A 13,593-nucleotide genomic window follows, 5' to 3' on the forward strand; every position below is an offset into this window, starting at 1 on the left:
AGCAGGGTGACAATATACAGCCTTGACGTACTCCTTTTTCTATTTGGAACCAGTCTGTTGTTCCATGTCCAGTTCTAACTGTTGCTTCCTGGCCTGCATACAGATTTCTCAAGAGGCAGGTTAGGTGGTCTGGTATTCCCATCTCTTTCAGAATTTTCCACAGTTTCTTGTGATCCACACAGTCAAAGGCTTTGGCATAGTCAATAAAGCAGAAATAGATGTTTTTCTGGAACTCTCTTGCTTTTTCCATGATCCAGCGGATGTTGGCAATTTGATCTCTGGTTCCTCTGCCTTTTCTAAAACCAGCTTGAACATCTGGAAGTTCACGGTTCACATATTGCTGTGACCATATATTCATAGGTTTCTTTCTGGGCTCTCTATACTGTTCTGTTGATCTGTGTCTGTTTCTATACCAGTATCATACTGTTTTGATTACTATAGCTTTGTAAAATAGTTTGAAATCAGGGGGGCATGATGCCTACTCCAGCTTTGTTCTTTTTATTCAAGATTGCTTTGGCTATTTGGGGTTACATTGATAAGTTATTGAGTACACCAACAAGCTAGTTTGGAGGTATGTATATGTGTAATTTAAAAAAATATTTGTTAATTAATTATAAATAAACCCATAATGTGTTACTATAATTATTTTATGAAAAAGAACTCTAGTCTCCAAAACAAAGTAGTGAGAAGAGTTCAGTTCAGTCGCTCAGTTGTGTCTGACTTTGCGACCCCATGGACCACAGCATGCCAGCCCTCCTTGTCCATCACCAACTCCTGGAGTTTACTCAAACTCATGTCCATTGAGTCAGTGATGCCATCCAACCATTTCATCCTCTGTCGTCCCCTTCTCCTCTTGTCCTCAATCTTTCCCAGCATCAGGGTCTTTTCAAATGACTCAGCTCTTTGCATCAGGTGGCCAAAGTATTGAAGTTTCAGCTTTAGCATCAGTCCTTCCAATGAACACTCAGGACTGATCTCCTTTAGGATGGACTGGCTGGATCTCCTTGCAGTCCAGGGGGTTCTCAAGAGGCTTCTCCAACACCACGGTTCAAAAGCATCAATTCTTCAGCGCTCAGCTTTCTTCACAGTCCAACTCTCACATCCATACATGAGCACTGGAAAAACCATAGCCTTGACTAGATGGACCTTTGTTGGCAAAAGCATATTCTGCTTTCTAATAGGCTATCTATGTTGGTCATAACTTTCCTTCCAAGCAGTAAGCGTCTTTTAATTTCATGGCTGCAGTCACCATCTGCAGTGATTTTGGAGCCCAAAAAAATAAAGTCAGCCACTGTTTCCACTGTTTTCTCATCTATTTCCCATGAAGTGATGGGACCAGATGCCATGATCTTAGTTTTCTGAATGTTGAGCTTTAAGCCAACTTTTTCACTCTCCTCTTTCACTTTCATCAAAAGGTTCTTTAGTTCTTCTTCATTGTTTAAATTCTGTGACTCTTTTTAACATCTGGCTTAATAGAAGACAGCTGGATTCTCCTATCTGCTTCTGTTGTGATATGTTATTTTGAAGTATATGAAGAAAATCAAGCCTCACATTTTAATATAAATGTATTTTTTAATATATACCCAAACTCAATGAGGTATGATTTCTTAAGATTTCGTAGCTGCAATTTGGAATTTAAACCTGTATCAGTGACCTTTTCACGTTGTTTTCTATGATAACATCTGTCGGTTTACCTTGCACTTTGATATTTGCTCAGCGTTCAGATAATCTTTCGATGAATTTGTGTGCTATTCCTGTCCTTTTCCTCTGCTGTCTTCTCTCCTCCCCATCTACCTTGCACTTTGAATGGATCTTTATACCCATGCATGGTTTTGTCATGTCATGTATTGGTCATTTGGAAAATTTTGGTTTATTGACTTATGCGTATCTTTCAAAAGTGATATTTCCATTATACAAGAAGAATATCTCATTCATTAATCTCACCACTGATCATCAGAAAAATCAAATATTGGGAACCTGTCAACCTCACGGTGGAGAATACAAGGTTTCCAAAGCCTTAATGTTTGCTTAAAAGGTGAAATTTGATCAGTGAAAACAAATAGTCACATGTTTTCCTTGAATTTACAGCTCAGTTCATTCATTTTTGCGAGAGTGTCTGCCAAATGTCCACAGCTGAAAAGCCATGGTTGTCAGGAAGCTGTCATGTTGCATGCAGAAAGTAACTGTAACTCGGAGTTGTACAGGTTTTCTTGCAATAAAATTACAGTAGTCAGTTTTTTCTGCTTTGTTAAGTGAATCTTTTTTAAACTGTGACTGTGTAGTGGTGAAGAGCGCAGTAACTGCTAGTACAGTTGGTGTCACTGCTTTGAAATGTGCTCACTGCTTTGAAATGTGCTCAGGCAGCACCAGTTTTGCTAACTACAGCTTTTGGATCACTGGTGCCAGTGTCAACACAATAGAAAAGGTAAATAGCTTCTTAATATGCTAATTATGCAAATAGGTATGACCCTGCTGATCCTTGAAAGCATCCCGGGAACATCCAGCAGTTGTTGGGTCACACTGCTAACTGCTCATCTGCAGTAGCGTGTTAATGAGTGAAAATGATTCTTTATTCCCTAAAGGACATTATCTCCTGATTCATCCTGAGAGAGTTAATTCAGCATGAACAATGTAAAATCATAAATAGAAAGCCCTTCCCATGTTTTATATTGTAGTCATGAAGTAATTCTCATTAGCAGGTAAATCTGAGTATCAGATTTGGCTTGGTGAAGCACCAGTGTTCATAAAATACCCCTGAGCAAGACTGCCAGGGTTAAAAGCATTATTACATACAGTATTTGGTAAAAATAGCTAACAACTGTATAGCACTTATATGTGCTAGGTCTTGTTCTAACCATTTAAAATATACTAAAGTATTTAATTCTCACAATAACTCTGTAAAGTAGATGAATATAATACTCATTTTGAGATGAGGAAACTGAGGCTCAGAATCATGGCTGGTAGGGGACAGAGCTCCAATTCAAACTGAGGCATCCTGGCTCCCAGATCCATGATTTTTTTTTTTTATGTATTTTATTGAAGTATAGTTGATTTACAGTGTTTCAGGTGCCCAGCAAGGTGATACGGTTCTACAAGTACACATGTATTATTTTTGGAATTATTTTCCATCATAGATTATTATACGATATTGACTATAGTTCCCTATGCTATACATTAAACCTTTGCTGCTTATCTATTTTTTAGTTAGAAATCTAGCCTTCTATTTATACTAGGTCAAACAAGTAGAATCAAAATGTCATAATTTTTTTAGTTAGGCGAAAATTCATAAGTTTTCTAAAATACATACATATTTATATTTATGTATATAAAAGCTTTTCTACTATACCTGATAAAGACTTGAGAAAGAACATTAAAAAAAGAGATGGAGAAACTGGAGAACATAAACTAAATGAGACGGGAGCACTGAATATGAGATAGAAAAAGTGAAACAAACTAGATAAAAGTAAAAGATCGTCATATAGTCCAGATGTTTTTAAGCATGACTGCTCATTAGAAACATATCTGGCGCTCTGGAGAAAAAAAAGCAATAACTGAGCATTTGTATTTTTCAAAAACATTCAAGATAATTCTTATATGCATCTGGATTTTAAAAAGTGATTATAGGTTTTTCTATTAGATCCTAGTTTTGGTGACAGAGAGTTCTGTTATTTTTCTGTTGACCAATCATGATACAATGGTATTAAGTGAGTAATAGTTACATAATCACAATGGTAAAAGATGTTTATCAGTTTTCACAATCAATAGCCAGACAAAAAACAAAACATAATTATAATTGTAAGCCATAATGGGAACATGACTAACGTAAAAATATAAAATAATTATGTACAATTTGGGAGCATCAAGCAGAGTGATGTGGTGAGTGGAAGCGCATACATGCATACGTTTTCATCCACCCAGCCAGGCTATGTCTTTTGGTTGGTGCGTTTAATCCATTTATATTTAAGGTAATTATCTATATGTATGATCCTGTTACCATTTTCTTAATTGTTTTGGGTTGATTTTCTGTAGGTCTTTTCCTTCTCTTGTGTTTCCTGCCTAGAGAAGTTCCTTTAGCATTTGTTGCAAAACTGGTTTGGTGGTGCTGAATTCTCTTAACTTTTGCTTGTCTGGAAAGCTTTTGATTTCTCCATCAAATCTGAAGGAGAGTCTTGCTGGGTAGAGTATTCTTGGTTGTAGGTTCTTCCCCTTCATCACTTTAAATATGTCATGTCATTCCCTTCTGGCTTGTAGAGTTTCTGTTGCGAAATCAGCTGATAGCCTGATGGGAGTTCCCTTGTATGTTATTTGTTGTTTTTCTCTTGTTGCTTTTAATATTTTATCTCTGACTTTAATTTTTGTCAGTTTGATTATTGTGTGTCTTGGAGTGTTCCCCCTTGGGTTTATCCTGCCTGAGACTCTCTGTGCTTCCTGGACTTGGTTGACTATTTCTTTTCCCATGTTCAGGAATTTTTCAGCTATTATTTCTTCCAATATTTTCTCATGTCTTTTCTCTCTCTCTTCTCCTTCTGGGACCCCTATCATGCCAATGTTGGTGTGTTTAATGTTGTCTCAGAGGTCTCTCAGACTGTCTTCTTTTCATTCTTTTTTCCATATTCTGTTCTGTGGCAGTGATTTCCATCCTTCTATCCTCCAGGTCATTTATCGGTTCTTCTGCCTCAATTATTCTGCTATTGATTCCTTCTAGTGTATTATTCATCTCTGTTTGTTAGTTCTTTAGTTCTTGTAGGTCTTAGGTAAACATTTCTTATATCTTTTCAATCTTTGCCTCTATTCTTTTCCAGAGATCCTGGATCATTTTCACTATCATTATTCTGAATTTCTTTTTTCTGGAAGGTTGCCTATCTCCACTTTATTTAGTTGTTTTTTGGGGGTTTTATCTTGTCCTTTCATCTGGGACATAACTTTCTGCTTTTTCATCCTGATTAACTTTCTGTATTATGGTTTTTGTTTTAGCTGCTGTGGGACTGTGTTTCTTCTTGTTTCTTCTGTGTGCCCTCTGATGGATGAAGCTAAGAGGCTTGTGTAAGCTTCTTGATGGGAGGAACTGGGAAAAACTAGGTCTTGCTCTGGTGGGCAGGGCCTTGCTCAGTAAAGCTTTAATCCAATTATCTGATGATGGGTGGGGTTGCACTCCCTCCCTGGTAGTTGTTTGGCCTGAGATGACCCAGCCCTGGGGTCTAAGGGCTCTATGGTAAGGTTAATGGCAAACTCCAAGAGGGTTTATGCCAAGGGGGGACCTTCCAGGGCCTCCCGTCCCTGTGGTATGCCCCTGAGAGCCCACGCCTTCACAGGAGGCCCTCTAATACTAGCAGGTAGTTTGGGTTCAGTCTCCTGTGGGGTCACTGCCCCTCTCCTCTGGGTCTTGGTGCATGCATGGTTTTGTTTGTACACTCCAAAACTGGAGTCTCTATTTCCCCCAGCCCTCTGGAAGTCCTATAATCAAATCCTGCTGAACCTCAAGGCCAGGTTCCCTGGGGATTCCCAGTCCCTATGTTGGATCCCCAGGCTGGGAAGCCTGATGTGGGGTTTAGAATCTTCACAACAGTGAGAGAACTTCTTTGGTATTATTCTTCTCCCTGTGGGTCACCCACCTGGAGGGTATGGGATTTGATTTCATTGTGATTGCACCCCTCCTACCATCTTGCTGTGGCTTCATTGTCTTTGGATGTGGGGTATCTTTTATTGGTGGATTCTGGCATCCTCCTATCAATGGTTCTTCAATAGCTAGTTGCAGTTTTGGTGCTTTTGCAGGAAGAGATGAGCACACGTCCTTCTACGCCACCATCTTGAAATGGAAGTCAGGTCCATGATTTTAATTCTGTCCTACACTGTGGCTTTGCTCAGCATAGTAAGGTTTGGAGAAGAAACTAAATTCCTAATGACTCAGTAATAGTCCTATTACTATCTGTAACTTTGACCCTGATGCTGGGAAAGATCGAGGGCAGGAGGATAAGGAGGTGATAAGAGGATAAGACGGTTGGATGGCATCACTCACTCAATGGACATGAGTTTGAGCAAACTCCAGGAGATGGTGAAGGACAGGGAAGCCTGGAGTGCTGCAGTCCATGGGGTCACAAAGTGTTGGATATGACTTAGCGAGTGAATAACAATCTGTAACTTCTGTAATTTGACAAAAATCAGATATTCTTTTGGGGAGAAACTTGTAATTTAATTAATACTCACTGACTTTTAAAAGAGCATATCCTGCAGGTGGGGTGTTTTTAAAACATGTTCTCTACCATTTGTATCCAGAACACAGTGGGTATAAACAAGCCTCTATACTTATCACTGGAGCCAGTGTAACAGTGTACTAGACGTGTGGCTCTTTGGATCCACATCAGACCCAAGGGGTGCTTGCTTGGTCTAAGTATTGATGCTTAGGCCATGTCCTGGACTCAGCTGAGAATCTCTCAGGGTAGGTTCTGGGAATCTACATTTTAAATAATTTAATAACCACCCCAAGTGATTTGAATGCACTGTAATGTTTGAGAATCTCCATTTGTTTGAGAATCTCACACATATTTTAAACAGCTTTATTGAGATATAATTTCCATACAACAAACTGTTTACCCATTTCATGTGTGTAATTAAATGGTTTTTGATGTATTCAGGTATGTGCAATTATCACCACCAAAGAACATTTTTTATCAACTCAGAAAGAAACGTCATACCCTTTATCTACCATGCCCCATACCCCTGTCCCCAAGCAACTACTGATCTACTTTCTGTGTCTACAGACTTCCCTATTCTGGACTTTGATAAGGATGGGATCATATAGTATGCCACTTTTTGTCACTGGCTCTTGCACTTGGCAGAGTGTTTTCGAGGTCCATCCACACTGTAGTATGTGTTAGTACCTCATCCCTTTTTATGGCCAGTATTTCATAGTGTGGGTATGCCACATCTTGTTTATCCATCCATTGATGGACATTTGGGTTGTTTCCACCTCTTGACTGTTATGAATAATGCTGCTATAAATATTCATTACAATTTTCTATTTGAACATAGGTCTTCGTGTCTCTTCAGTATGTATCTAGCAGTACAATTGCTTGGGTCATTTGGTAATTCTAGGTTTAACTTTTTTGAAAAACTGCCAGAGAGTTTTTATTCCCAATAGTGAAGTTTCTTCTACATCCTCCCCAGTGCTTGGTTATCTGGCTTTTTGATTCTGGACACTGTGATAGGTATCTCATTTTGGCTTTTAATTTGCATTTCACTGATGACTACAGATGTCAAGCATTTTAAAAATGTATTTATGTATTTATTTGGCCATTTGTAGATCTTCCTTGGAAAAATGGCTATTAAGATCCTTTGCCCACTTAAACATTTTTCTTAATTGGAGGATAATTGCTTTATAATATTGGGTTGGTTCCTACTATTCATCAACGTGAATCAGCCATAGGTATACATATGTCCCCCTCCCTCTTGAACCTCCCTCCCATCTCCCACCCTTCTAGGTTGTCACAGAGCACCTGATTTGAGCTTCTTGCATTGAGTTGCCTTTTTACTATTGAGTTGTAAGAGTTCTTGTATATTTTAGATACAGGTCTCTTGTAAGATACATGATTTGCAAATATTTTCTCTCTGTGTGGCTGTCTTTTCACATTTTTGATGGTGTCTTTTGAAGCAAAAATACTTAATTTTGATGAAATCCAAATTATATTGTTTGGTTTGTTGTTTGTTTTTGGTGACATATCTAAAAATTCTTTGCCAGGTCATGAAGATTTGCCCCTATATCTTCTTCTTAGAGTTTTATAGTTTTTACTCCTATGTTTAGGTCTTTGATCCATTTTGAGTTACTTTTGTATGTGTGTGTGCGGTAAGGGTTCAATTTCATTCTACGTATAGATATTCTTGAACTGCTACAAATAGTAAAGTTGAAGGTGTTCCACCTTGTATAAGTTCTGCTTTGCTTCCTATGTTTGGCTAGATTAGTCTTAGAAAAGCAGAAATTCACATATAGATACCCATCCTAAAATAACCTTTTTTCAAACTCTCTTGGTTAACTTTTAAATGTACCACCAGTGATACGGACAAAGATGCCAAACAAAGGCCAGATTGAATCCCCAGATGTGGAACCTGTGTAGACTGAGAGCTGACTGTAGTATGTTATTTTATATAAGGGACCTGAGCATCCTTGGATTTCGGTATCCGTGTGGGGTCCTAGAAGCAGTGCCCTGTGGGTAACTGTGATTTTCTTAAGCGGTAAACTCAGCTTGGGGACAGAAACAGGAGAGGCAGATTGTATAAACTGGCTAAGAAACTCTTAAAATTTCATCATTTCATTATTTTAATTCATTGCTGTGAATGCCCACATCTGATTATACAGGTTTAGATCTTATTTGGGACTGTCTAGTTTGGCTGACTGGGGTATTGTCTGGTTTTTCTGTGAGAGATTGAAACAGTGACCATTCATTGCTGTGGGGCTTCCCTGGTGACTTAGGCTGTAAAGAATGTGCCTGCGATGCAGGAGACCCAGGTTCGACCCTGGTTCTGGGTTGGGAAGATCCCACAGAGAAGGAAATGGCAACCCACTCTAATATTCTTGCCTGGGAAATCCCATGGACAGAGGAGCCTGGTGGGCTACAGTCCGTGGGGTCACAAAGAGTCAGACATGACCGAGTGAGTTAACACAACAACAGTTCAGTGCTTCAAGCAGAACTCTGCAAGATTTTGTGCATACCACTAAGAGAAACAGTTAATACTCTTAAATATAAAAGCAGCTGAAATGAACACTCCAGCTGAACAGGTGCCTGCACTCAGGTGAATGCAGGCAGGCACTCAGGTGAAGGCATCTTTAGTCTCCTGCAAGAAAGGGACGTTTTTCTTTGCCTTGTGCGAGGCACAGTGACTGAAAGCACACTGAACAATTAAACTGTCCCTCCAGACAAACCCTGGAATGGTCCCCAGCCATGGATTCGGTCCCAGATCTTACTTCTTTGACAACCCTCGAAGATATGACAGTGATGATGACCTTGCCTGGAACATTGCCCCTCAGGGACTTCAGGGAAGGTAAGACCCTACCTAGTTCCTGTTAGAGGGGCATGGCTAGGGGGCTGAAGGCTGAGCCAATGAGATAGATTCAAACTAAATGGGGGCAGGGGGAGGGTGGCGCAGAATATCTACTTAAAACCCTGGAGCTGGGAGATGAGGCAGACAGAAAAAGGAGGGGGAAGCACCTGAGTAGTGAGACTGATTGCAGCCAGCGTCGAGACCCTCCCTCCAGGGACCATGCGCTTTCCCATGGCTGCCAAGGCCATGGTTGTGGTCGTGGTCTGCAAACAGGAGGTGTGGTCGCTCCTGGGTCCTCTTCTCTGCCCCCTGCTCTCCCCTCTGCTCCCCCGCCCCAGCCCAGGGACGTTTCAGCCACACTCTACTGCCCAGTGCTCCTGTCCCCTCTTTCACTCTGGGGCTTAAGCGCTGACCTCATGCTTGCCAAGCTCCTCTCTTCTCTCTGCTGGTTCTTCCAGAACCACTCCGCTGTTCCTATGAAAGGACAGGTTCAGGCGGAGTGGGGTTTTTTGCAGTGAAAGCCAGTCTTATGTAATCCTTTGTGAATTTAAAGACCTGCCATTAACATTTTAAGGTAAATTCTTTTCCTCCTGGGGTAAAATGATAAAGAGAGGCTATGCTTGCTTTTCTGCTTTTTATTACCAATAGTAAAATCCTTAGAAAACCTCATAAGAAGTCTGAAAGGAGCCCTTACTGTGGGCACGGGAGAATTCAGGAAAAGCTGGGAGAATACCTTACTCTTTCAGTGGACCAGGGAGTGGAAACATCCGGTCAGATAGAGGAATAGATGGTGATAGGGAAAAAGAAAGAGTAGAGCCATCCATCCAGTCAGAAGCTCTAAAGAGCAGATAAAGAAGGGAGAACTAGAAGGACTTCCTGAGGTCAAAGGTGTCCTACCTAACTCTTCCCTAAAACTGTCCTCTTACCCAGTCACGCCCCTGCAGTGCTGGCTCCCTATTTATGTCCCCCTGTATCTGCTGGAGCAGCCCTAACCCCTCCACCTGCCAGTCTTTCCATTATATAGAGGGAAATAGTAATAGGAACACCAATAATTCAACGTGCATGATTGAGTGGTGACCGTATATTAAGATACTGTATGTTCTAAAAGTTTTACAGGTATTAACTCACAAAAGCCCAACAAGTTAGTTCCTAATATTACTCCCATCCTAACAGATATTAACATTGAGGCACAGAAGTTGTTTGTCCAAAAACACACTGGTAGTGAATTAGACTCTCCATTAGGATTCAGATACAATTTGTGGCTAAAGCATTGTGATATACTTAGTGATTGGTATTACTATGTATATCAGTAATACTACTCTTCCAGGCTCTTTAGAGTTGAGGTGACTTTTGTGGGAGGTCTTCTCTAGCCACTGTGCATAGCTAGCATGGTTGTGTGGGAAAACTAGCTTCAAGAAACTACTTTGAAAAGCTTTAGGATTATCTATATAGAAGCCCACTTCTGTCAACCTAAAATAGGCATGTCATCAGCAGTCAGCATAATGTTTCAAGTCACTGAAATCTCTCTTTTCCTTTTCAAGTTTTGCTCCAGACTACTACGACTGGGGACAACAAACAGCGAACAGCTTCCTGGCACAAGTAGGAGCTTTACAACCAGACTCAATTCTGGATCCTGACAAACCAAGCCATGGGTAGCGTCAGTTAACAGTTTTACGGAAGATATGCCTCAGTTGAAATGTTTAAGAAAGACTAACTTAATGACAGCTGAATTTTTAGGGCATGTTTCCTTAAGAAATAGGACTTGAATTTGTTACAGGTTTCTGATGGCTCTGTAGGACTAAGCAATAATTTAGATTGATAAAATCTTATTTTAGTACTAAAAAGTGAGCCTGGCTGCCTATTCCGTGAGTATAATTTAAACTTTAAAAAATTCTGTACTTTTATAAAGATGTATTTTATATAACTTAATGCTAAAATATACTAGGATTTTTTGAGAATATTATTGCAATATACGTCATAGTTTGCACAGACTTTTATGCATAATTCACTTTAAAAGTATACAGTATATAGTCTGATGGTTTTTTTTTTTAAAAGGCTTTTGGACTAAAGTATTCCTCAGACCCTTACCTCATCAGGTCACTAAGATTCTGTTAGACTCTTAAGTATAGTTGACGTCTAGGAAGCCAATTGCAACTCAAGTGTTGAAATTTATAATGCAGCAGAATGTCAGCAGACTACACAGTAGGTAGTTGGTTCCTTACAGTGTTGAAAAGCAAAGATGGTTGGTTCCTCAAAGAATCTCCTACATTTTTCCAAAATTTAATCCTCCTTTCAACAGGGTCCAGATGTACACACTCCAATGATAAGTTGATAACATTAGAAACATGGATAGAATTGATTTACACTATTAAACCTCCTCTTCTGTATTCAGAGATTTTTGCATAGTTTGTCAGCCCAGTAAATCTAATAGCCATTACCTCGAAACTTCAGTAAGACTGCACCTTTTCCAGCTTACTGAACATTCGTGACTGAACAAAGAAGTTCTTAAGAGGGGATGAATAACAGATATCCTTGCATCTTTGAGCCAGAACATCTATGCGGAATTCTAACAGTTTTATTTTCGTTTCCAACCATATTAAAATTATACCTTTTATTTTTAAATAGCTCTGAAAGCAGCCTACTGGAAGCTGCTTGTTTAAAAAGATATTAATAGTAGCATTGCAATATTCTATAGCATGATGCCTGCCTCTTAAGTCATGGAAAAGCACATGTTCCAGACAGCTACTTGTAAGTTGTCTTTCATCTAAGTAAAGCACAGGTTATAAAAATAGTTCCCCAACCATAAGTGCCATTCTAAAGATCTCCAAGACTATATATATATATGGCCTGCAGGTATAAAACTGCCTATAATTAGAGGCTGTACATGGTTGAGGAAGTATTATTACCAAAGAGAAAGTACCATATTTGGGGACAGAGGGAGGGGCAGGTGAAAAGGAACTTAGTAAGTTCTGTCCTCATGGAGAAACCCATTTCTGATATCTTACTTCCCAGTTTGGCCTTCAGAAATAACTTATCTCTGGGCATTGACTTCATAGGGATCAAGTCTGCTTTTCTTACCCTGATGGTATTTAAAATCAGAATTTTGAGTTTTCAGTGGATCACAATAGGGTTTTTCTTGTGTATGGGATAGCTTCACCCTGCATAATCACACAACAACTTTGCTTTCCAATATGTGGAAGAATTTGGGTCACATATTTAAAATAGTTACTGCCAGGGAAAACTCTACAGTGAAGCAAAATTTGCACTGATAATTCAGGTTGCCTTAAAATATTATAAGCTGTTATTCTAAATAGCTTTAAGAACACCCTACTTCTCATACTATTTTTGTTAATGATACTTAGAATTTAAAGGCAGACTCAGAAAATGCTTAAAAATCCTCTAAGTCATGCTTTCAGGAAGTAATGCAGTTCTGCAGTATTAGGTCATTGAAGGTAGATATATTTTTTTAAAACATTACTAAAATCATACAAGTCCTATATTCATCCTATGACATACAAATATTTTATTATTCTGTTGTTATTGGCAGGAAGATTGAAATACTCAGCATTAACTGATAGCCTGTTTTTATGATTAAGCTGCTAGTATTATTTGAACTATTATTTTTATTGGAAAAGATAAAAATGTCCTAAGTGCCTGTTTTTCTCTTCCCTTTTAAAAGAAGTACAATTGTAAACACATCCAGAATATCAAAAACTGTGATTGTAACAAACTCTATCTCATAGTAAATGATCACTTTTACTCTGAAATGTTGCACGTATGGTATGGAAAGGAAAATTAAGTTTCCCTTAAATTTCTTTTTACTTGTGCTCCAAGTACACTAACAGCCCTACTCCTAGGTGAAATACTAAAGGTCACAAGAAGACAAGAAATGGAGATTATTGGTTCTAAAATACCCAAACATCCTCTTGTTTTAAGGCAACATGATGAAATTACCCCCTCCCCACCCATAATGTGAAAGTTTAAGAATGGGATAGAGGCCGTATCACCAAAAATTTTGTACCATCATTTAGCTAACTCTGATTCAGCACTAAAAGGCCACATATGAATATTCTTGTGCACCCACTGGAAATATACACAATAGGATTAATTATGGAGTTAACTGTCGAAAGAATGCCAACTGGTTTGTGTACAGGCAGACCTTGGAGATTGCAGGTGTGATTCCAAACCACTGCAGTAAAGCAAAATACTGCAAAAACGTGAATCACAAATTTGGTTTCCCAGTGCATAAAACATTAGGGATTTTCCTTGGAGGTCCAGTGGTTAGGGCTTTGCCACTGCAGTGGGTGAGGGTTCATTCCCTGGTTGGGGAGCTAAGACTCCACATGCCAAGTAGCCAAAAAACCAAAACATAAAAAACTGAAGTGATATTGTAACAAATTCAATAAATAACTATGGTCTACATTTTTTTAAGAATTACATTTATACTTTTAAGTGTACAGTAGCATTATATAAAAAAAATACACATACCTTAATTTAAGAATATTTTACTGCTAAAAAATGTTAACCATGATCTGAATCTTCCGCAAAGATCACTGATCA

At 39.0% G+C, this 13,593-nt stretch overlaps 1 protein-coding gene across 1 annotated transcript in view; it reads left to right on the forward strand.

Moving 5' to 3' along the window:
* GPR137B (G protein-coupled receptor 137B) overlaps window positions 1–12,800 on the forward strand; it is a 57,594-nt gene extending 44,794 nt beyond the window's left edge. Inside the window, exons 6-7 of the mRNA XM_069571599.1 lie at window positions 8,909–9,033; window positions 10,575–12,800. Of these exons, the coding sequence (XP_069427700.1) occupies window positions 8,909–9,033; window positions 10,575–10,689 (240 nt within the window). The 3' untranslated portion in view covers window positions 10,690–12,800. The remainder of the gene's footprint in view (window positions 1–8,908; window positions 9,034–10,574) is intronic.
* Window positions 12,801–13,593: the final 793 nt, after the last annotated feature.

Source organism: Ovis canadensis, chromosome 25 (genome assembly GCF_042477335.2).
Source record: "Ovis canadensis isolate MfBH-ARS-UI-01 breed Bighorn chromosome 25, ARS-UI_OviCan_v2, whole genome shotgun sequence".
NCBI classification, from domain to species: Eukaryota; Metazoa; Chordata; class Mammalia; order Artiodactyla; family Bovidae; genus Ovis; species Ovis canadensis.